At 48.8% G+C, this 23999-nt stretch overlaps 1 protein-coding gene across 1 annotated transcript; it reads left to right on the forward strand.

Annotated features, from left to right (window-relative positions):
• The first annotated feature begins 6525 nt into the window (after positions 1–6525).
• Positions 6526–19847, forward strand: LOC136020082 (S-adenosyl-L-methionine-dependent tRNA 4-demethylwyosine synthase TYW1-like). Its single transcript, XM_065690809.1, is given in 9 exon segments — positions 6526–6639; positions 13158–13259; positions 14049–14118; positions 14121–14227; positions 15396–15677; positions 16601–16723; positions 17501–17615; positions 19552–19607; positions 19842–19847. Coding segments are annotated over 9 exon segments (975 nt in total).
• Positions 19848–23999: the final 4152 nt, after the last annotated feature.

The raw sequence follows: 23999 nt of genomic DNA on the forward strand, positions 1-23999 counted from the left end.
GGTGGGCAGCACTCATCTACGCCAGCTCCTCCTGCCTGCAAGCAAGTGAACTATGAGCCTGTGTCGTGGTTTAAGTGCAGTCAGTAACTCAGACCCACACAGCCTGCTCGCTCAATGACACCTGCAACTGTTCAGGACGTGGAGGCTCCCTTGGATGCAGAGCCTGGGGCAGAGCCCAGCACAGCCCCTCTCATCCCAGCAGCAGGTGAGGCTGGAGAAGACATGGTGTCTCCCACGTCTATAGAAGAGCAGAAAGAGGCCATGACAGTAGACGTCTCTCCGGCTGCTGAGGAAGAGCAGCGCCGGTACCAGCTTCCTCTGTCTTTGTTGAGCAGGAGGCAGAAATGGAGGCAGAAGCAGAGGCAGAGAGAGGCAGGCCTTTGCCCTGCTCAGCCCCACAGCAGCGGAGCTGGTTCTTCAGGAAACAGCCAGGCGCCCACTACAGGAGAGTCATTGAGGTGCTGCAGTGGGGCCAGAGAAGGGCAATGGGGCTGGTGAAGGGTCTGGAGCACATATGTGATGAGGAATGGCTGAAGGACCTGGGGGCATTTAGTCTGGAGAAGAGAAGGTTTAGGGGGAACCTTCTTGCCCTCTGCAGCTACCTGACAGTACCTCAGTCCAGAGGAGCAGCCTCCCTCAGGAGGCAGCAATTCCCCTGGAAGCCCCCGGCAGTTCAGCCGTGGAAGATGCCCATGGGTAAAGAGGGGAAAGCCCATTGCCAGCCTGCTGAGGGCAGGCCAAGCGAGCAGAGAAGGCGAGAGGTGAGGGCCGGGGCAGGAGGGAGAGGCCAGTGGTGGGAAGGGGCTGCTCGGAGCTGCCTCGGTGACAAGGCCAGGCTTGCCCACACTGCTTGGGCCGCTGTGCCAAGGCAGCCGCCTCCATCACACACCTTTTCCTCCTCCTCCTGCATGCAGGTGACCCACAGGCAGCCCAGAGAAGTGCCTCAGGGCAGCCCGAGCCAGGCGTCGTCCCACCATGGGATCACGCTCCAACGGCTGCGCTACCCAGAGAGGATTCAGGCTGTCGACATCCGCCAGAGCGCAGGTAGGCAGCCCCAGGGAGACGGGGCCAAATGTCTTCCCGACCCCAGGAAATGCTGACGGGCAGGCGGGAATTGCAGGAGGGAGCAAGCTGAACCCCCGTGCCGTGCCCCCCGCAGGATGCCCGGGCATGCGGGGTTGCTGTGGGAAGTGCCCATGGACTGCGGGTGGCCAGCCCTCTCCCCAGCCGGCTCTGGGAGCAGGAGGCAGCCGCCTGCGGGACTGAGCCCAGCCCTGCGGTTGGCAGGGGAGCCCAACAGCCTGAGCTCGGCCAGCTGGGACGTGGGCACAACGGACACCGTCACACAGCCTCTCTCCTCGGCTTCTTTTGCAGATGGGCAGCCTGGAGCGCCGAGTGGTGCTGCCCAGCACCAGCGGGTCGAAACAGGAGCAGACCCTCCGTCTGCCACCGCTGGTGACAATGGCACCCCGGCCACCGCCTCGCTCAGCGAGAGCAGTCAGCAGCTGCTGCAGGCTGCCACCTGTAACACCAGCAGCCTCTGAAGCTTCCGGCAGCGTGAGCGACTCGGCCATTGCCACTTCAAGCAGCAACCCACAGCAGCTTCTAACAGCTTCTGCCCAGCTGCGCCGCGTCCCCAGTTACGGCAGCAGAGATACATGGCTGGAGACCTGTCAGCCTGCTCTACGCAGGTCCACAGGCTCTGCTCCCACAAGAAAGAACTCTGGGAGCACGAGCACAGTGCTGCGCAAGCACACCACTGGGAGCCAGGGACCCTGCCAGCAGTCAACAGCCGCAGGGACACAAATGAGAAGAGACATGTTCCTGGCAGCCAACAGCAGCAAGGCCCCAGCCACTCAGCCCACACTGAGGAGCACTGGGCAAGCGGCACAGCCCCTGCCAGCAATGTGGGCAGCGGGCAGCAAGGGCAGCCTCAACAGCAGCGTGCTGTGGCGGCACCAGAAGGTGTTTCCCCAGCATCTGCCCACGCTGCCCCACATCAAGACTTCAGAGCAGCCAAAGAGGAGCTGCCTTCCTGCCGCAGAGGAGGAGAGACAGTGTGTTGAGGACATCGAGAACATACTGTCCCGAGTAAAAGTCCTAAAATTACGAAACATCTGGGTCAACCCCCTCGTCCCAGAACTCTACCAAGACCCGCGAGTGGATATCCAGCCTAGATCCAGCAGCCAAAGCAGCGTAGGCATGGGTGAAGAAGGAGAGGCAACCGGAGACCTGCAGAGCGTGTCTCCTGCCCCAGCCATTCCCATGCACAGCGAACCAGCACCTGCTACCCTGGCTGGAGCTGCTGAGGAAGAGCGGCACCGCGCACCTGTCGCTGCCGTGTCAGAAGTGGAGGAGGAAGCACCGGTACCAGCTTCCCCTACGTTTGTCGAGCAGGAGGCAGAAATGGAGGCAGAAGCAGAGGCACAGAGGAATGCCTTTGCCCTGCTCAGCCCCACTGCGGCGGAGCTGGTTCTTCAGGAAACAGCCAGGTCCGTCGTCAGTGATGTCCTGCACAAGGCTTTGGCTGCGTTCCAGGCCACATCCATTGCCCAAAGCCATGTGGATGTGTCCATGGCAGCAATGACAGCTACAGCTGTTCCGGGTGTGGAGTCTCCTTTGGATGCAGAGCATCAGGCAGAACCCAGCACAGCCCCTCTCATCCCAGCCGCAGACAAGGCTGGAGAAGACATGGTGCCTCCCATGTCTATGGAAGAGCAGGAAGAGGCCATGACAATAGAGGTCGCCCTGGCTGCTGAGGAAGAGCAGCGCCACCCACCTCTTGCTGCCATGGAACAAGAGGAGGAGGAAGCACCGGTACCAGCTTCCCCCGGCTTTGTCAAGCAGGAGGCAGAAATGGAGGCAGAAGCAGAGGCACAGAGGAATGCCTTTGCCCTGCTCAGCCCCACTGCGGCGGAGCTGGTTCTTCAGGAAACAGCCAGGTGCGTCGTCAGTGATGTCTTGCAGAAGGCTTTGGCTGCTTTTCAGGCCACATCCGTTGCCCAAAGCCATGTGGATGTGTCCATGGCGGCAATGACACCTGCAACTGTTCAGGGCATGGAGCCTCCCTTGGATGCAGAACTTCGGGCAGAGCCCAGCACCGCCCCTCTCATCCCAGCAGCAGGCGAGGCTGGAGAAGACATGGTGTCTACCACGTCTATAGAAGTGCAGGAAAAGCCCTTGACAGTAGACATCTCCCTGGCTGCTGAGGAAGAGCAGCGCCGTACACCTCTTGCTGCCACGGAACAAGAGGAAGTGGAAGCACCGCTACCAGCTTCCCCTGGCTTTGTCGAGCAGGAAGCAGAAGCAGAGGCACAGAGGAATGCCTTTGCCCTGCTCAGCCCCACTGCGGCGGAGCTGGTTTTTCAGGAAACAGCCAGGTGCCTCGTGAGTGATGCCCTGCACAAGGCTTTGGCTGTGATCCAGGAAAGAGACAGGCAGCCCCAGGAGCAGCAGGACATTGATGAAAGCCGTGTGGGTGTGTGGAACGGAGCAAGGAGGCCTGCAGTAGATGAGGACACTGAGACTCCTGTACGACCTGCTCAGAGGCGACTCACACTTATTGAGAGAGTTGTGCAGGTCTCCTTCAGGCACAAAGTGAGGAGAGCACCTGGAAAGCATCAGGGAGAGGCCAGCACAGCTGTTGCCTCCCCACCATTACACAAGGATGAACCGGCAGCGTCTCCTGCAGCCGTTCAGGACACCAAGGCTGAGCCAGGTATGCCTCTGAGTCAAGCGGCACCGAGACAAGGGCGGCACCAGCGTGTGCACGATTTCGGCTGTGCCCTGTCTTCCCCTCCCTGGGCGAGGGCTGAAAGCCGTTCGTGGAAAGCCCCCGAGGGAGAAGCAGGAGCTTGTGCGGCGCCCGCCCAACCCCGTGCCTACAGCTCTCCTTTCCCCACAGGCATCGCCACCCTCCCAGATGCTGGAGCATCCCAACAGCGACGACCAACCCGCTTCAGAAGGGCGCTGAAAGCTCTGCGCAGGGCTTTCCGCTTCTCCTGTGTCAGCTCAAAAGTGGAGGAGTAGTGCCCCACTGCCAGCTCCAGACCCGAGGGAGCTGCGCCGAGGACATCGTGCTATAGCCTGTGTTTGCTGCGGACACTTTCTCAGGCCAATAAATCATATCCCTTTGTCCCCAGTGCTTGCCTCTGCCTTCTCCAGCTTTTCTCTTGTTTCAGTAGCACAGAAGCCTGCAGAGCGACCTCTTTCCTTGCAGAACTTCTCAGCTGCTGACCTTGCATGCCTGCTGGCTCTTGTGCAAGCACTGGAGCGATGCAGTGAGAAGCTGCCAGTGTTTCCGGAAGCAGACCTGTAAATGGGCAGCAGATGGGTGACCCCGCTCAATCCCTCACTTCCCCATCCTAGAGCTTCCAACCAACCGAGCACAGGGGGTCTCGCAGCTGCCCCGAGCCGTGGCCTTGTGTCCCCGCGATTGCAGCAGAAGAAGGACAGGGAGGTGGCCCTGAGGCTGCAGATGTACTTGTGCAGGAATGCGCGCACAGCTCTTGGTTTGTGTTTGAGGTTGGGAAACCGCCTCGTACTCCTGGCCGCCCTGTGCGCAGCTGGCATGCGAAGCTCCACAGTGCAACTGGAGCAAGCGAAGAACAGCTTTATCTTGCTGGAAACCAGCTCTAAAGACTGTGTCTGGGAAGCTGCAGTGTAGCCTAACCCCTCGCATGGCCTTCGCTTCCCTCCTTGACCTCATGTGCCCAGCTATTTCCCCACTCGGGGCCCGTGCCCATGAAGGCAGAGACAGAATGCCTCAACAGGAGGTCCCAGAAGTCAGGTAGGGAAGTCATGGGGAGGGGCCTGGAGCAGCTTCTCTTGACTGACTGCTGTGTCAGTCGGTCCAGGAACCAGGCGAGAAAAGCTTCCACAAGTGCAGGAACCGGGGCCAATAAACAGGGACATGTGTGAGCCTCTGGGGCCCTCTCTCCACACCAAACACCCGCATTGGCAGACCACTGATCTCTCAATTTCTCTGCCTCCCCGACAACCTCGCATGGCCTTCGCTTCCCTCCTTGACCTCATGTGCCCAGCTATTTCCTCACTCGGGGTCTGCGGAAGATAAACGGATAGCACGCTGAATAATGTAATCAGAATCTGATGTTTATTCACTTTAGAGCACTGCCTTTTATAGCTTCCATTCTTGGTCACGCGCTTAAGCTTTACAATGATTGGTTTCTACACATAATGCAAAAACAGCTGATTGGTTCCTTCTTCAGCATCCAGGAATTGTTTCCCTCCTGCAGAACTTCCACGTACGTGGCCATAATTTTGCCCTGAAGTAACCTGTGAACTAGGCCGTTAATCCTTACTACGAACTCTAACCAATGGCAAGAGTCCTGGATCGCTAACATGCCCATTGTTTGTTAAAAAGCTCTCAACAAATCCCCCTTCTTTATTTTGAGTGATCCAGACCCCTTTAGTCATTTGCGATACTACAGACATTAAGCAATGCCATACTATACTACTAATAATAACAAAGACTATAATGCTTAATAATATCATAATGCCTGATTTAAACACATTAGCAAACCATCCAGTAATACCTAAACTTCGGAGGCAACCACCCAAGCCATGATTGATTGTTAATTTTTTCATGTTATCTTTTAATTGGGATGTTGATGAATTGAACTAGAATGATCAGATAGATTCATACAACACATTCCTTCAAAATCTTCACAACCATGGCCCTTTGCTAAAAGCAAAAAATCAATGGCTGCATGATTTTGTAAAACTGCATGCCTAACACTGCCTAAATCTTCTAATAATTCTGATAAGACATTAGATGTGATATTAATCTGCTTTGCAGTCCAGCAAGCTAAATAAAAATGGACATAAAAACTCTTCTGACTTCACCTAACATATTAACATTATCATCACAGTTTGGTCCTAGTTGTTCTACTGATCTTCTTTTTCGTTGCTCGGTTTTACTTTTATAAAATGATAGCATATCCCTCTTGCTGGGAACAAACATCATCAGCTTCCCTATATAACACGGCCCTCCATGAACATTTTTTAGTACCCCTTGCCAAGCTCTATGTCCACAGATTAAAAAAAAAAAATCCTTTAGGAAATTGTTTTGATGAATTATCATTCCAAATAGAAAGTTTACTACCTAGGGTCTCAGCACCTATTGCTCCATTGCAAAATGCATTTTTTCTATAATTTTTATAGTCATAATTACTCAACATATTGGTCCATTGTGTCCAAATATATTTCTTATAAAAATTTAGCTCTGTAGATGCCAATCCTCCAAAATAAAAACATGACCCATTGCCTGCTAAGGATCCCCAGAGATCTAACTCCTGAGCGTCCCAAGGCATTGTGGCGTTTAAGGTGTTAATGATCATTGTTCCAGCCATCCCTGTTTGATTCACTTCCCCAAAACAGCAAGCTGGTTTGTTTTCTGGAACAGTACAATCATAAATTCTATGACATGTCTGATTAATGAAAGAGCTATTTAAAACCATCCTGTTATTTATCCAATTGGTCCAGTCTGCCAGGCGCAGGTAAGGGATGCCGACTAAACAAGTAGGAAAAGGGTCCCCAGGAGTGGCCATGGAGAGACAGACGGATGACTGGTTCGTTTGGTTTGCCCAGTTGATCCACATGTTCTCTTGTGGTTCTATGGTATGTAATGCTTGACCTATAGTCATAGCCATCATCCACCAACTTATAATTGAGGCTATTCTGAGGTTCCCTCAATCGGTGATTTCCAAGGTTTTACTCATAGCGCTGGAATCCAACGAGGGCCTTCTCCTGTAATCAAACACATATAGCCACGACCAGTCATACAAACCTCAACTGGCCCCTTCCATTCTCCCATTTTGAGATCTTTGCATTGAACAAAAATCTTTTCCTTTTTTGTTAACCCTGATTTTAAGGCACTACCACGAATTCCCACGGGAGGTTCTTCCCTTTCTCCGGCCAGGCATAAATAATTTAACACATATAATGCTTTTGCCAAGCGTTCGCTAGGTCCTACACTGCTCTCCCCCATTTTTTGTTTAAGTAACAGGTTTTTAAGGGGTTGGTGAGCCCGCTCAACAATTGCTTGTCCAGCAGGTGAATTGGGGAGTCCGGTGAGATGTTTCACTCCCCAAAGTGAGCAAAAGCGGTGAAACCTAGAAGAAGTATAGGCTGGAGCATTGTCTGTTTTAAGTGATAGGGGTACACCTAAGACGGCAAAAAAGGCATGAAGGTGTTTCACGACATGGTGAGAAGTTTCTCCAGTTTGAGCGGTAGCCCGAATTGCCATGGAAAAGGTGTTGTCCGAGACATGAAGGTATTTTTGGAATCCAAATTCTGGAACATGAGTGACATCCGTTTGCCAAAGTTGTAGTGGTAAAATGCCTCGAGGATTTACTCCAATACAAAGGCCAAAGCCTGTTTGTTGACATGCAGGACAAGAGTTTACAATTCCTTCGGCATCAGTTCGAGTGAGAGAAAATTGGCGTGCCAAGACTTTAGCACTCTGGTAAAAAAAGTCATGCGAAAGACGAGCTTGTTCAAAATTATTTACCAGAGGTCCTGTCCAAGCAGGAGTTACAAGTTGATCTGCATGGTTGTTACCGATAGACAAGCCCGCTATGCCTTGATGACTGCGGATATGAGTAATAAAATATGGTTGTTGCCGCGAATTTAGGCTTTGTAAAAGGTGGATTAATAAAGTATACAATTTAGTGTTAGACACTTCCTTTATCATTGATCGTTCAATACGTTTAACAACACCTACGGCATATAGAGGGTCTGAAACTATATTAAGTGGAGTTTGACACCAGTTTTGCAGGGCCCATAGCACCACAGTCAGCTCAAGGGTTTGTAACGAATCATCCCTCGATCCTTCTAGAATTTTTTCATGCCAAACATTAGACTGTTGCCAAGTTATGGCAGCCTTTTTTGATTTTTTCCCTGCATCCGTAAAGACTGTAGGTCCTTTAACAGGAGTTTCAGAGTTATAAGGTCTAGATTCAATCTGCTGATTGTGAAAGATAGTGACTAACTTGTGTGCCAGATATTTGTTGGAAATTATGCCAGGAAATCCTGCTAGAGCTGTTTGCAGTTCTAATGAGACCTGCATCAACCATTCCAAGTGTTCTTGTACAACTGGTATAAAAATTGTGCTTGGTTCATTTCCAGAAAGCTCTACAATTCTGTTACGGCCTTTAATAATTAATTGAGAGAATAATTCCACTCTGGTTGTAATAGTTTTCCTGGGTCGAATGGACAAAAATACCCATTCCAAAATTTTTAATGGATTTTGATGATCTGTTATCCATTGTATGATTAATGCAAAAGGATGCCTTTGCTGTTGTCCTGAATTGGTAATCATAAGCATGAGTGGGTGGTGTGAAATTACTCGACTAGCATGATTATCTGTGATCTTTTGAATTATTTTACAGAGGCCGATTTCTTGTTCTTTTCCTAAGTGACGCGTGTTATCTGCCTGGGTGGATGTTCCTAAGAGCTGGATCAAAGGGGTTAAATCATCATTAGTGATTCCACAGATGGTTCTCACCCATTCAATATCCCCAACTAGTTTCTGTACGTCATTAAGGTTGTGAATTTTCATTGTTAAAGTCAATTTTTGTGGTTTGACAGTGCTACCTGTAATAATCCAACCCAGGTAGCGCCATGGGGAGTCTGTTTGAATTTTTTCTGGGGCAATTTGTAGTCCTCTAGATTCCAGTATGTTGCTTAGTTCTGTCAGAATTTTTTTCTTATCCATCTGATGTCCAGCTATTAGGATATCGCACATAGAGTGATAAATTAACAAGTTCTCATAAGGTTTTCTCAATGGTTCTAGTGCCCAGGCGACAAATATCTGACACATTGTCAGTGAATATTTCATGCCTTGTGGTAAGACCACCCAGTGGTATCTTTTTGCCGGCTCTGCTTTGTTTACAGAGGGAACTGTGAAGGCAAAACTTTCTGCATCTGTTGGATGCAAGGGAATCGTGAAAAAGCAATCCTTCAAATCAATTATTAATAGGTCCCATTGCTCTGGCAACATTACAGGGGAGGTTAACCCAGGTTGAAGGGTTCTCATATCATTCATAGCTTCATTGATAGCTCGCAAATCATGCAATAGTCGCCCTTTTCCACTTTTCTTAGGAATGGTGAAAATGGGCATATTCCATGGACTGGTAGAGGGTACTATATGGCCTGCATCCAATTGTTCCTGAACTAATTCTTGAATTGGCTGCAGCCGATCTTGTTTTAGCGGCCACTGATTGATCCAAATTAGTTTATCACTTTTCCACAAAATTTTTAACACTGGCTGCCCTGAATCAATGGCCGCTCCTAAAAAGGTTGTGTAATAATTTTGGCACTCATTTGACTAAGTACATCTCTGCCAATAAGGGCAACTGGTACGTGTTAACACGTATGGGCGGGTGACGTCCGCAACGATGCCACCAGCATTGCCCTTGCTCCTTGCTTTTCCACCTTAAATTCCCAGTCACAGAGTATCAGCCCCAGAGTCCCAGCCCCACAGTCTCAGCCCCAGAGTCTCAGCCCCTGTCTCTGCTCAGAGTATGAACCCTGGAGTATAAGCCACAGAGCCTGAGCCACAGAGTCTCAGCTACAGTGTCAGCCCCAATGTCAGAATCCCATAGTCTTGGTCACACTCTCAGCTCCAAAGTCCGAGCCACAGACTTTCAGCCACAGTCTCAGCCACAGAGTTTCAGCCACAGCCTCAGCCATAGTATTAGCCACACAGACTGAGTCTCAGAGTCTCAGCCCTTGTGTCAGACACAGAATCTCAGCCCCAGAGTATAAATTACAGTCTCAGTCACAGAGTCTAAGCCACAGAGTCTAAGCCACAGAGTCTGAGTCTCAAAGTCTCAGCCCCAGGATCTCAGACATACAGTCTCAGCCCCAGTCTCAACCGTAGTCACAGCCCCACACTCTTAGCCCCACAGTCTCAGCCCAACAGTCTCAGTCACAGTCTCAGACTATCAGCTCCAGTGTCTGAGGCCCAGTCTCAGCCACAGAGTCTCAGCCACAGAGTCGCAGCCCCAGAATCTCAGCCATAGAGTCTCAGCTATAGAGTCTGTGTCTGAGACCCTCAGCCAGAGTAGCAACTCCAAAATTTGAGCATCAGTCTGAGCCCCAGAGTCTCAGTCCCAGAGTCTCAGCCCCAGAGTCTCAGCCCCAGAGTCCCAGCCCCACAGTCTATGTCTGAGTCTCATCCAGAGAATCAGGTCCAAAACCTGAGCACCATAGTCTCAGCCCCATTCTCAGCCCCAAAGTCTCAGCCTCACGGTCTGCGTCTGAGAGTCTCATCCAGAGAATAAGATCCAAAACCTGAGCACCAGAGTCTCAGCCCCAGTCTCAGTCCCAGAGTCTCAGCCACAGAGTCTCAGGTCCACAATCTCCGCCACAGTCTGTGTCTGAGTGTCTCACCCAGAGTATCACCTCCAAACTCTGAGCACCAGTCTCAGCCCCAGAGTCTTAGCCCCACAGTATTAGCCCCAGTCTCAGCCCCACAGTCTCAGTTACAGAGTCTGTCCCTGAGAGTATCAGCTCCAAAGTCTGAGGCCCAGGGTCTCCGCCACTGTCAGAGCCACAGAACCTCAGTCCCACAACCTCAGCCCCACAGTCTCAGTCACAGAGTCTGAGCCTGAGAGTACCTTGTGGTTTAAACTCCATCAGCCATAGAGTCCCACTCGCTCACTCCCCCCCTCCCTTTCTTCCCTCCCACGCTCCCGGAAGGATGGGGAGGAGAATCAAAAGAATGTAACTCCCACGGTGTTGTGGTTTAAACTGATCCACACAGCTCACTCACTCCCCCATTTTTTTTCTCCCTCTTTCTTTCTAAACCCAGCCCCCACCCCCCACCAGCCCCCCTGGAGGGATGGGGAGGAGAATTGAGAGAATGTAACTCCCACGGGTTGAGGTAAGAACAGCCCAGTAACTAAGGTATAACATAAATTACTACTGCTGCCACTAATGATAATATTGATAAGAGAAAATAATAAGAGAAGAGAATACAATACCACCGCCGAACGAGTTCGACCCCCCCGAAGAGAGCCCGTGCCCTTCCGGGTAACTCCCAGTTACCTCCCTGGGCATGTCGTGCTGTGGTACGAAATACCTCTTTGACTAGCTTGGGTCAGGTGTCCTATCTCTGCTTCCTCTCAGCCTTCCCTCGTCCCTGGCAGAGCATGAGACTCACAAAGACCTTAGCCAGAATAAACATTACTTAGCAACAATTAAAACCAGCCAGTGTTATCAGCTCTGTTCCCAGGCTGGATCAAAACACAGAGCTTGCACCAGCTACTAAGGAGAAAAATGGTTACTGGTGAACCCAGGACACACAGGCTGAGATAAGAACAGTCCAGTAACTAAGGTATAACACAAACCACTACTGCTACCACCAATAATAATAATGCTAAGGGAAATAACAACGGAAGAGAAAACAATACCACCTGCTGATACCCCGCCTTACCGAGCAGTGAACTATCCCTTCTGGTTAACTGCAGTTTACATCCTGGGCATGACGTGCTGGGTTATGGAATACCTCTTTGGCTAGTTTGGGTCAGGTGTCCTGTCCCTGTTTCCTCTCAGCTTCCACTCCTACCTGGCAGAGCATGAGACTCACAAAGTCCTTGGTCAGACTAAGCATTTGAGCAGTAACTAAGAACACTGGTGTTACCAGCGCTGTTGATACGTGGATAGACTCTACAACTCATTAAAGTTGCAAAGTAAGTATGCTTTATTCAGTGCTGAGGCACATGGGGGATCATTCCTCCAAAGGCATGCCCGCCGCAACCTCATTTCTCCCCTTATTTATTCTCTAAAATTACACATATTCATTATGTTACACAACACGCCTATACATATTCATGTCCTATCCCTGCTTCGTATTATAATGAGCTAAAATGTCCTTTACGCCTGCGCAGTAACTCCTGGTGGTCGTGGGCAAGGGTCTCAAGATGAAGTAAATAAGTCTTCCTCGGCTTAAACTTTTTACCTCTAATAGTTGTGCATGTTCCCTGGTGACTTGGTCATTGTCCAAACCACAAAGCTGGTTTTAGCCGGTTTCAGGGCCCAGAAAGCAGGAGCCAGCTTACTGTTCCTTACTCTTATCTGTAGCCTTGTCTCCCATCCTGTTCTAGCATAACATAATGAGCATGAAAAAGGCTTGTTGAGTATGAGCAAGCAATAATATTGTTAAGCAAGCGGCTTAACCCTAACCCCCCCTGTACATTGGTTAATTCTTCGCATCAGTCTCCCCTTTTCTTTAAAATTAGTAAATTCTTTTACTTATCATACAAGTTCTTCTTTTGACCAACTCCTGCGAAAGGTATCTTCAGTGCTTTACCATACGTTTGATAGAGGTCAAAATCATTATGCGCTGTAACATCCTCCAATTCCAAACAAATAATCCAATAGACAACACAAAGCTAATACTAATACTAGAAGAACAACAATGGGGTGATATAATGTATTTAGAATGCCAGTTGCAGTGGGTGACCATCCAAAAAGAACGTCCCACCAGTAGTGACTTGCATCTTGTCTTATCCTTAGCAAGATTATGCTTACTTCTTCCGTGTCATGATGAACGGTAATCAAAGTTTTATTTTCATTTTCCTGGACTCCTTTTAAAATGTTAATTAGGTTTTGATGTTTTATCAGTTGCCTTAATGTAAGGTCCATCCCGATGGGTATAGGTGATAATTTGTGGTACATTTTATAATTAGAATTTATCAACTGGTGGGATACAACTTGTGCTAAATACGTGAAGTCACATCTAATAATCATAGAATCATAGAATCATAGAATAGTTAGGGTTGGAAAGGACCTCAAGATCATCGAGTTCCAACCCCACTGCCATTGGCAGGGACACCTCACACTAAACCATCCCACACAAGGCTTCATCCGACCTGGCCTTGAACACCGCCAGGGATGGAGCACTCACAACCTCCCTGGGCAACCCATTCCAGTGTCTCACCACCCTCACAGGAAAGAATTTCCTCCTTATATCCAATCTAAACTTCCCCTGTTTAAGTTTGAGCCCGTTACCCCTTGTCCTGTCACTACAGTCCCTGACAAAGTCTTGTCTCTGGGCACAGCAGGGCTTGTTTGACCTTTCAGGTACCTGGGTTGTAGCACTTGGTCACTTCCTATGTTTCTTTTTTCAGAGATTTGCCAGAGCTCTTGCTGAGGCGGTTATTTCCCTTAATGTGCCATTGGAAGTCATTAGCATGAGAGACTATGATCCAGACGATTGTTTATTAGGGGAGGTAGGTATGTTGTAAATGGGAATAATAAATCCAAGCTTTTCCGGGTGTTGTGAAGGCTGTTGTCTTGTATTTCTCTACAGTTCTCCTGGAAATCCCCAAAGCTTTGTGTTGAAATTTGCTTTCCTTCCATGGAAGCAAGTGCAGTCCATCAGTCCTTGGCAACAAATAGCTAAATGCTGAACGTGCTGAGGAAAGGCTCGTGTAAGACATATGATGCTGAGTGTGGCTTTGTAGAAGCCAGTTCTGTAACTCAGCTGTGAGTAATGGACAGTATCTGCACAAGGGCCCCTGTACTGTCTATGACAGTGTCCACCTGGGAAGGGTTCAAAACTGGAGTAAGTAGGTGGTGATCCTTCTGCAACTTTTAGACTTAAAAATTTCTTGTGAGCAGTATTTCTGCTGGGGAATCCTTGATGGGTTTTTCTTCTGTCAATATTGATAGTTGCTTTTTTAATCTATGGGAGACGTTATTGCTGCCAAGAGTCTGTTCTGGAAGGTGTTGATTTGGGGTGGGGAAGGCAGGTGTCCCATTCTGTTTTACCACTCCATTAAACAAGGGAAAGAGAGCTTGTTCTCTTTTGATTAATTTAAAATGGCTTTACAGGGAGGATGGCCATCCATCACTGTTGGGATTATCACCTGCAGCATCCCACACCAAAAACTATTCAGCCAGTCAGCAAAAATCTCATCTTTTGACTTCTTTCAGGTGCCTGCATGTTCCAACTCTCTTCCTGAAGTGTTCATTAAAATGGAGTTATCTTTTCTCTTGTGTTCTGTTTCATTTCTTAGACAACCAGCAGGAACATCTGTGTGTTCTTGGTGGCTACATACACAGATGGGCAGCCAACCGAGAGTGCAACAGAGAAGAGGCTGCGAATGAGTTTCGCTTTGGGAAAGCCTATCTGAAGGGCCTGAGATATGCTGTGTTTGGCTTGGGAAACTCTGGAATGATCAACATACACAACACAGTATCTCCTGTGCACCTTTCTTTGATTTCTGCTCCTCTGGAAGGCTGAGCTATCTTAAATGCTACATACCTGCCTGTTACTGGTAGTTTGCGTGAGAATTGGCCCAGAAAGCCAATGGCATCCTGGGCTGCATCCAAAAGAGCGTGGCCAGCAGGTTGAGGGAGGCGGGTCTCTTCCTCTACTCTGTTTTGGTGAGACCACCCACTCTGTTGCATCAAGTTTTGGGGCAACAACACGTGGGATGTGGAGCTGTTGGATCGAGCCACAGAGATGCTGCCTGGGCTGGAGCAGCTCTGCTCTGGAGCCAGGCTGGGAGAGCTGGTCTGCTTCAGCCTGGAGAAGAGAAGGCTCGGCAGAGACGTTAGACCAGCTCCCAGTACCTTATGGGTCTGATGAGAAACGTGGAGAGGGGCTTTGGATAAGGGCTGTAGCGATAGGACAAGGGGGAATGGCTTTAACCTGACAAACAGGAGACTGAGAATGGCCGTTAAGGAAAAAATTCTTCCCTGTGAGTGTGGTGAGACACTGGCACAGGTTGCCCATAGAAGTGGGCATACGGCAATATCTGAGCTTTGTAATGAGTTTTGGTCAGAAAAATCATAGAATCATAGAATAGTTAGGGTTGGAATGACTTGTCACCTGGTTGTTATGTTTAAGTGGTGCCACAGGAAATGTGTTAGGCATGTGGCCATTTTGACCAAGCATAGCATAAATGAGCTTGTTTCCAGAGCTCAGCTATTATGGGTTTGATAGCAGAGGTGTTTTCAAATCATAGAATGCTTTGGGTTGGAAGGGACCTTAAAGCTCTTCCAGTTCCAACACCCTGCCTCGGGCAGGCACAACTTCTTCTAGAGCAGTTTGCTCCAAGCCCCTGTGTCCAGCCTGGCCTTGAGCACTGCCAGGGATGGGGCAGCCACAGCTTTTCTGGGCACCCTGTGCCAGCGCCTCAGCACCCTCACAGGGAAGCATTTTTTTATAATGTCTAATTCAGGTGTGGTGGTGTTCAGACTGTGTGTGCTCTGAGCCAGCAGGCGAGGGAGAGCGCAGAAGTGCCTGTCCTGCAGTCCTCTGCAGCCCTCTTTCCAGGCTTGGTCCTTGCATTCTTAGTTGCCATCTTTGTTTAACTTGGGCTTCATTTAATTTCCCTTTAACTTCAATCTTATCCCAGGTTGGAAGAAATATTGACAGGTGGCTGTGGATGCTGAGCACCAGCCGGATCATGACTCGTGGTGACAGGGACTGTAAGGTGGCCCAGAGCAAGCATGGCACCATTGAGGCCGACTTTGAAGCCTGGAAAGCCAAGTTCCTCAGTCAGTTTCAGGCCCTCTGCGGAGGAGAAAAGAAGCCCTGCATTGGGAAGTGCAAGAAAGGGAAGTGCGAATCTCCAGGGAAGCAGAGAAAGGAGAGTTCAGATCATGAACATGGGGCATCGGAATATGAGAATATTAAGGTAAAGCCCAAATCTGTGGGACCTTATTTTTTGTTTAGTGCCCCTTGTAGCACTGTTTGACTTCTCTCTTCTGCAGCCCAGAGGGGTGCCGTTGGGAGCTTGATACTTCTTTTTTCTGGAGCAGAGGGGGAAGAGGAAAGCGATCCCATGGCAGATAGCAAGTAGAATGAGCCACCCAAAAAGGACCAAAGAATTAGCGATGGCTGATGGACCTAGGCTAGATGGCATGTGTATGATGAGGGAGCCTTCCTCTTGAGGAGGGGGAGGTATGCGTTGTGATACATGCTCCAGAGAGCCAGTCTGTGTTCTCTTCAGAGCCTTTGCTTTGTCTCATGGCCAAGTTCACTTCATGTTTAATTCTCAGGTCTCTTCTGTTTGAGTGGTTTTGAGGGTGCTGCAGGAACAAGAGGAATAAACACGCTGTTCCGCAAGTGCTCTTCTGCTGTACCTTGCCTGTGTACAGAAAGGGAGATGATGTTTCTGCTCTGTGAAGGGTTTGACTTGGAAAGCAGATCTCTTACTCCCTGCTCATCAGACACCAAGGGGCACTTGGAAGAATTGAAGGGCTTTAGGCTTCCAGATGATCACAGTACACAGCGGGAGTCTGACTTCTCTGGTTGCCTGTCGTGAAATCAACATGTCGTGTCGTGGGCGCATGAGGGAGAGGAAGTCATCTAGAGGCAAGAAAGCTGGGCTGAGATTCGGGCAGTCTGTGCTACTGGACTTTTAAATGCACACCGAAGAAAGCTCCAGGTTTAAATGCATCTGGTACACATTATACAGGTTATTGGTAGGCTGCTCCTTGTTTTTCAGTATCTTTGCTGAGTGTGAGAACTGATTTCACTGGTTAGCATAGATGAAGATCTAATGTTTAACATTCAGATACGTTTCTCACTTGGGTTTTTCTCCGATCTCTTACACAGGCAGAGGAGTTGTTTGAAAGCAGTAGTGAGGAGGAGGCTGATGCTGAGGAAGCTGGAGGGGCAAATTGTGTCCTTGATGTTGAAGATCTTGGCAATATCACGAGGCACATGAAGGAAGCAAAGGTACCACTGTTACAGTGAGTGTGGAACTATCAGGTCTTTGTCAGTGATCAGCTGAATAGATTAAAATACACTTGCTGGATTTGAATTGGTTGGATCTAGTTAAAGGGAGAGTAAAATAGGAGCTATTGGAGAACCTGTCCCCAGGCAAGACTATACTTGTATGTGTGTTGGATATACTTCCTTGCTAACTGGGACTTGTTCACTGAGCAAATACTGCAGTGGTAACCTTTTGTTGTGAGTCGGAGAGAAAATGACTTCCACTGTTCAGACCTGAATATCCATCTCTGTTGCTGTGATTCACAGTCCAGTGTCTAAACAGCAATCTTGTTACTGGATCTGCCCGTGGGAGCTTGATGTGACCTGTGCTGAGCCTGGCAAAGACAACCATAATCCTTTGTTATGCCAGGGTGTTGCTGTCTCCCTTCCTGTGTGGGTCTGTTCATGTTTCATTTTCTGTGTGCAGTCTGCCAACAGAATACATCAGACAACTTTATCTGTTTAGCACAGAGAAAGGAGTGAGAATACACATAGGTACGAGGCTAAACCTTCCTGTGTTCCCCACACTTTTTGGTGGCTGAGCAGCGGGCACTTGGGAGGGGAAGGGTGTGCCCAGGAGGGACCTGGGATGACTATGTTGCCAGCTGCTGACTATTTCCCCCTTAGCAATCTTTCTGTGGTGGGGTCTTTCTCTGTGCATCCTTGAGCTGCTCTCCACCCCTTCCTCAACAAACCTACCTCTGTCTGTAACTGCACCTTCCCTCTCTTGCATGGCTCTAGACTGTGGACTTCTCACAACTTTTTCCTGAAACTCCAGGCCTTGGATCACAGGAGGCTGCGTGCTCTGGAAGAGAGTACGAGATCTCTGTTCCTGACCTTAGGGAGGGGAAAGGAGGTAAAATCCTGCCCACTGCTTGTAATAAGCTCTGTGAGGAGAGTAGCTCCAGTGACGTGGGGCAAGGCAGGCTGCTGTGTGAGAGCTCCTGCCCCTGAGCTTGTATGGATCTGGTGCACTACAGCTTGAACGAGAGGATGAACCGATTGGAGGGAGAAGGGCTCAATTTCTCCCTGTGTGGCTGTGCTGTGGTCCTTTCTCTTCTCCTGCCTGTGTGTACTCGCCACCAGCGGTCAGTGAGAAGTGCTGCCACACAAAGACACTCATCTGCAGCGATGAGCTGTGGTTTCTGATCTGATGACAAGCGGTTGTTCTGCCGTGACGCTGCCCTCTTGCCTCTGCAAATGTGAAATCCTGAGAAGCTTTAAATGAAATAGTTCTCGTTCCTGGCCTTTCTATTCCTGTTCTGCATGGCTGATGAGTCTAGCTGTAATCTACATTGCTGGTTTCATGCTTCTGTAAGCAGAGCAGGTAGAGGTGAAAGGGCTTCCAGCGGTGACTTCATGTAAGTCCTCAGCTCTCTTGAGTGGGGTAATGGCAAGAGATAGGTCTGTACATATATCCTGAGGAGCCCGAGCTGCTGGCTGTCCTTCATTAGCTGGAGGAGTAATGACTGTGTCTGGGTGTTGAGTCTCCCAGGGAATGTGCCCGTTGACCCGCAGCAGGTTTATGCAAACACTCGAACTGTAGAACAGTCCCATAGGGGCAGTTATTTACCCTAATTAAAATAAATGCTGAAGACTTGGTATGAAAGAGCAGGATGATCTGCATTTACGAAAGTAATTTATCATGATCAGCCTCTCCTGCTCCCAGGCAAGGAGGTTTAGTTGTTTAAATCTCAGTTTAAGTCACATCCTCACTTTAGTGGCTCTGAGTTTGTGCAACAAGAAGTTTTCTTTTCCGTGTGAGCTGCCTAGTCCCTTGAGCTGTTTTTCCTCTTGCAGAATGCTGAACTATTTAAAATGAGTCTGACGCTTGTTTTACACTGACATCACCTGTTGTCTTGCAGTAATTCCGCCCAGCACAGGCAATGCTTTGGGTTTTTGTAGCTGAACTACCCACACACAAGCTAACAAGTTTAAAGAGAACTGGTGCACTTCAGGGTTCTATCAGGTGCTTCTTCATACACAAAGTTACTTGGGTTTGAAATGTTCCTAAACAGTTTTGAGCACAGATTTTGTGGTAGGTGTTCTGCCTGTGCAATATGGTTAATTTGCAGCAGCTTAGGGTCCAGCTTTGATCTCTTCTGCAGGCAAGTAGTGCCTCTAGTGATAATCACTAGTGGATAAGGGAGATGTACAGTCACAGATGGTCAGAATTCTTTGTTGTTCTGCTTTTTATGGGCTGTCAGAGTGAAGCTCTGGAGTTTTATCTAATAAATGTTTCCTCACATCTCTGCAGGTGATCTTAATTTAATTTTGCATCCATCTCCTGTTGCCTGACCTGATGGAAGTCAAGGCTGAATTCTGTTCTACTGCTTTTTTCCTTATGCTTCACTGCACTTCACAGCTATCATCAAAGGGCTTGAGACAGATGCTGGGTTCTTGCAGTCATTTGGGTCAGGCAGATGACTTCAGTAGTTCAAGGTGAATGCCAGAATCTCTTTTCCTGTCAGTCATCGCTGTTCTACTTAGGAACTACTCTCAGGGAGCTACTCTGTCTCGGGAAAGAGGTGGAGTTTCAAAGAGCTTCTGAAGGTGTAGGTGCACAGTTGAAGGTGCTGGTGCCTTTTGCACACTGAGCGAGCACAAAAATTGGCAGGAGGTTGGGTGGAACAGGAAATCGTTCAAATATATAAAATGGTGGCTGATACAAAAGTAAATCCCACCCTCGGTTTACCAAATCACACATGTACTGTGTGGTGGGGACTGCTTCAGAGCTGCTAAAAGCCAGCCCTTTGTTTGCCGACTAATTCAACTTTTGGAACCTGCTGCAGGGGATATAGTTGCAGATGATGCTGGTCAGGGTCCTGAGCTGGACCCAGACTTTGATGTGAGTGCAGATAATGCCTGTGGTTTCATTAGGGGGAATAGCTGGGGGTGGAAGTTCACCAGTGGGTAATAGGACTGTGGCCTGAAATAGGTCTGGAGAGGTCTGGGGCTGCTTCTGTTGGATGCCTGGTGACCCAAGGCTGTGGTGCCAGGGAGAGATGGATGATGCAGGAGTAGGTGGGTGAAGGTCTGGGCTTTCTCTGCATTTACCCCCCTTCCAGCTGCTTATTTCTAGGCCTAGAACCTGTTCTCCAAATGGCTTTTATGCACCAGGAGAAGGCAGTGGTGGTTCTTAGTGAATTTAGTAACTAAGTGGACTTCTACAGTTGTGGCACGTTTTCCCTGTCCTCCAAAGTTACTCCCCTGAAATGTATTTATCAGATCAAATATGAAATCTAATTGGTGTGTCTTTGGCCTGCAGGACTGCTGTTAATCACAGGGATACCATTTCTTCAGGTGGATTATCTCCCACAGCTGGGAGACTGATGGACTGGAACGACAGATCAATCTAGACTTGTTCCCAGGGAATGAAATGGCTTTATTAACCTTTGTATTTCTAAACTGCAGGCATGAGTAATAGTGATGATAATACCCAAATTTTCTGTTGATGGGCTGGGAAGTAATCAAATGGGCATATTCTCTTTACACAGTTTTGAGATTAATGTTCTTGGTTTCCCAAACAAAAAGTTTAGTGATGCTGAGAGTCACATTTGCAATGTAAATAAAAAAGGGGGGGGTGTGTCTGTGAGTGAGAGAGAGCAAGAATGAGATGGGGTTTACAGGAAACAATATATGGTCAAGACGTTTGTTTCCTTTGTGCATTTGCCACGGGGGATGTTTCCTGATCCCCTTTGGCTCTCTTGCCTGAAAAGCCTTTGAATGGGAAACTCTTCACCAGCACTGGGAGTGTCCATCACCCCCTTTGTGAGCATGTGAGGGCTGTGGAAGATCAAACCTTGCTGACACTGGATGACGAAACTTCTGGTGAAGTTCTATTTGACATGAGGCAGTGAGTGTTAATATATAAGGTGCTTAAGGTATAAGGCTTACAGAAAAAGGGTTGTCTACTACTTTGAGTTGCAGGCAGAAACTTCTTGGAGTCTCCAAGAATTGTTAGCTGTATTTTAAGCTACCTGCATGAGGCTGGGGTACTTAACCGTCAGATTTAAAATCAACTTAACTGATGTAGAGGTTTAGAGCTCTCCAAAAACTTCCTGGAACTTTTAATGTGTGAAGGATTCCTATAGAAACACTGCTTTCATCTGCAACAGCTCATTTGGCTGGACTGGGCTTCACTGGGCTTGACCTCTGCTGCTGTGGCTCAGAATTCAGTGTGAGCCTACATTTTAAAACAAGCTTTGATAAATATCCTTTAACTGCTTGGCAATTAGTTCTAGCATTAAAATCTGGATTTGTCACAGGGACACTTCACCCTTTCCTTCAAATCTTTCTTCTCTAAATCTTGTCTATTGAAAAGGATTATAATTCATAAATAATATTACAAGAGCTCTTGAGACTTGCCTTATCTGGGTAGGACTTGGGAATCCCTGATATATAAGGGTGGAAAAAGGAAAAGTTACTTTAAAGGTAAGCTCAGGCTGGACCTTGTGTTTGGCTGCACTCGTGTTCTGTCGGACAAGACCCACAGGCTGGGCCTGCAGCTGCAGCAGCTCTCCATGTTCTTGCTTGCAGTGGTTAGTGCAGTTTGTAGGTGGCTCTCAAGTGCCAACACATCCTCACCTTGTCCAGTGTCCCCCTGCTCTGTGTGAAGAGCAGCTTTGGATAGTGGGAGCTGCTTTTTCTTTCCAGTTACAAGGTGAGCCACAGTTTTGCTTCCTTTGCTGATACTTGCGTTGCGAAAGCAGGCACAGTTTAGAACCATAGAATCATAAAATAATTAGAATTTCTTCCTTATAATTAGAATTTCTTCCTTATATCCAATTTAAACTTCCCCTGTTTATGTTTTAACCCATTACCCCTTGTCCTGTCACTACAGTCCCTGACAAAGAGTCCCTCCCCAGCATCCCTGTAGGCCCCCTTCAGGTACTGGAAGGCTGCTATTAGGTCTCCGCACAGCCTTCTCTTCTCCAGGCTGAACAGCCCCAACTTCCTCAGCCTGTCTTCATACGGGAGGTGCTCCAGTCCCCTGATCGTCCTCGTGGCCCTCCTCTGGACTTGTTCCAGCAGTTCCATGTCCTTTTTATGTTGAGGACACCAGAACTGCACACAATACTCCAGGTGAGGTCTCACAAGAGCAGAGTAGAGGGGCAAGATCACCTCCTTCGACCTGCTGGTCACGCTCCTTTTGATGCAGCCCAGGATACGGTTGGCTTTCTGGGCTGCGAGCGCACACTGCCGGCTCATGTTCATTTTCTCATTGACCAGCACCCCCAAGTCCTTCTCTGCAGGGCCGCTCTGAATCTCTTCTTTGCCCAGTCTGTAGCTGTGCCTGGGATTGCTCCGACCCAGGAATAAGACCTTGCACTTGTCGTGGTTGAACTTCATAAGGTTGGCATCAGCCCACCTCACAAGCGTGTCAAGGTCCCTCTGGATGGCATCCCTTCCCTCCAGCGTATCAACCGGACCACACAGCTTGGTGTCATCGGCAAACTTGCTGAGGGCACACTCAATCCCACTGTCCATGTCAGCAACGAAGATGTTAAACAAGACCGGCCCCAACACTGATCCCTGAGGGACACCACTCGTTACCGGTCTCTAGCCGGACATTGAGCCATTGACCACAACTCTGTGTGTGGCCCTCCAGCCAGTTCTTTATCCACCGAGTGGTCCATCCATCAAATTGATATCTCTCCAATTTAGAGAGAAGGATGTCGTGTGGGACAGTGTCAAACGCTTTGCACAAGTCCAGGTAGATGACGTCAACTGCTTTACCCTTATCCATCAATTCTGTAGCCCCATCATAGAAGGCCACCAAATTGGTCAGGCAGGATTTGCCCTTAGTGAAGCCATGCTGGCTGTCACCAAGCACCTTGTTGTTTTTCATGTGCCTTAGCATGCCTTCCAAGAGAATGTGCTCCAAGATTTTACCAGACACAGAGGTGAGACTGACTGGTCTGTAATTCCCCGGGTCTTCCATTTTCCCCTTCTTGAAAATGAGGGTTATATTTCCCTTTTCCAGTCGTCGGGAACTTCACCTGACTGCCATGATTTTTCAAATATGATGGCCAGTGGCTTAGCAACTTCATTCGCCAGCTCCTTCAGGACCCGTGGATGGATTTCATCAGGTCCCATGGACTTGTGCGCGTTCAGATTTTGAAGATGGTGTCGAACCAGATCCTGGCTAGGTTTAATTCTAACTGGGCCTTAGCCTTCCTAACCTGGTCCCTAGCTTCCCGGACAACATCCCTGTACTCTACCCAGGCCACCTGTCCTTGCTTCCATTTTTTGTAAGCCTCTTTTTACCTTTGAATTTTCCTCAGCAGCTCCTTATCCATCCAAGGAGGTCTCCTGGCCCTCCTGCTGCACTTCCTTCTAGTTGGGATGCAGCACTCCTGATCTTGTAGCAGGTGATCCTTGAATATTAACCAACAGTCTTGGGCCCCCCTGCCCTCCAGGGCTATATCCCATGGAACCTTACTAAGCAGGCTCCTGAAGAGGCCAAAGTCTGCTCCTTTGAAGTCCAGGGCAGTGAGCTTGCTACATGCTCTTCTCACTCTCCTGGGGATCGCTGCATCCAAGGCTGCCCTGGAGTACCACATTCTCAACAAGCTCTTCCCTGTTGGTGAGCACAAGGTCAAGCATGGCACCTCTCCTTGTCGGCTCCTCTATTACTTGCAAAAGGAAGTTGTCTTCCACACAATCGAGGAACCTCCTGGATTGCTTGTGCCGTGCAGTGCCATCGTTCCAACAGATGTCAGGGTGTTTGAAATCCCCCATGAGAAAAAGGGCCTGCGAGCGTGAGGCTTTTCCTATCTGTCTGTAGAGTGCTTCATCCACAGATTCTCCTTGATCAGGCGGCCTGTAACAGATTCCCACAGTAATGTCTCCCACAGCTGTTTTCTCTTTAACCCTGACCCACAAACTCTCTGTAAACTGCTCACCTGCCCTCAGACAGAGTTCCATACTCTCCAGCCTATCCTTAACATAAAGGGCAACTCCCCCTCCCCGCCTGCCAGCCTGTCCTTTCTAAAGAGCCTAATTCCCCTAAAGAGCAGTATTCCCCTGTCCTTGTTCATGTGTCAGAGGCGCTCTTCTGACATCCCTCTCTTGCTGTTGGGTTGCAGAGGCTTGGCATGAGATGGGGATTGCATTTTGGTAGGTGCCGTGGATATGCAGATGAGATGCAATCTTTCCAAGAAGCTTTCTCAACAGAAGAGAGTGGCACTAAGAGAACAGAAGTAGCATTCTCTCAGCTCTACAGGAGGTGGATGCT

The sequence above is a fragment of the Lathamus discolor genome, chromosome 10, assembly GCF_037157495.1.
Source record: "Lathamus discolor isolate bLatDis1 chromosome 10, bLatDis1.hap1, whole genome shotgun sequence".
Lineage (NCBI taxonomy): Eukaryota > Metazoa > Chordata > Aves > Psittaciformes > Psittacidae > Lathamus > Lathamus discolor.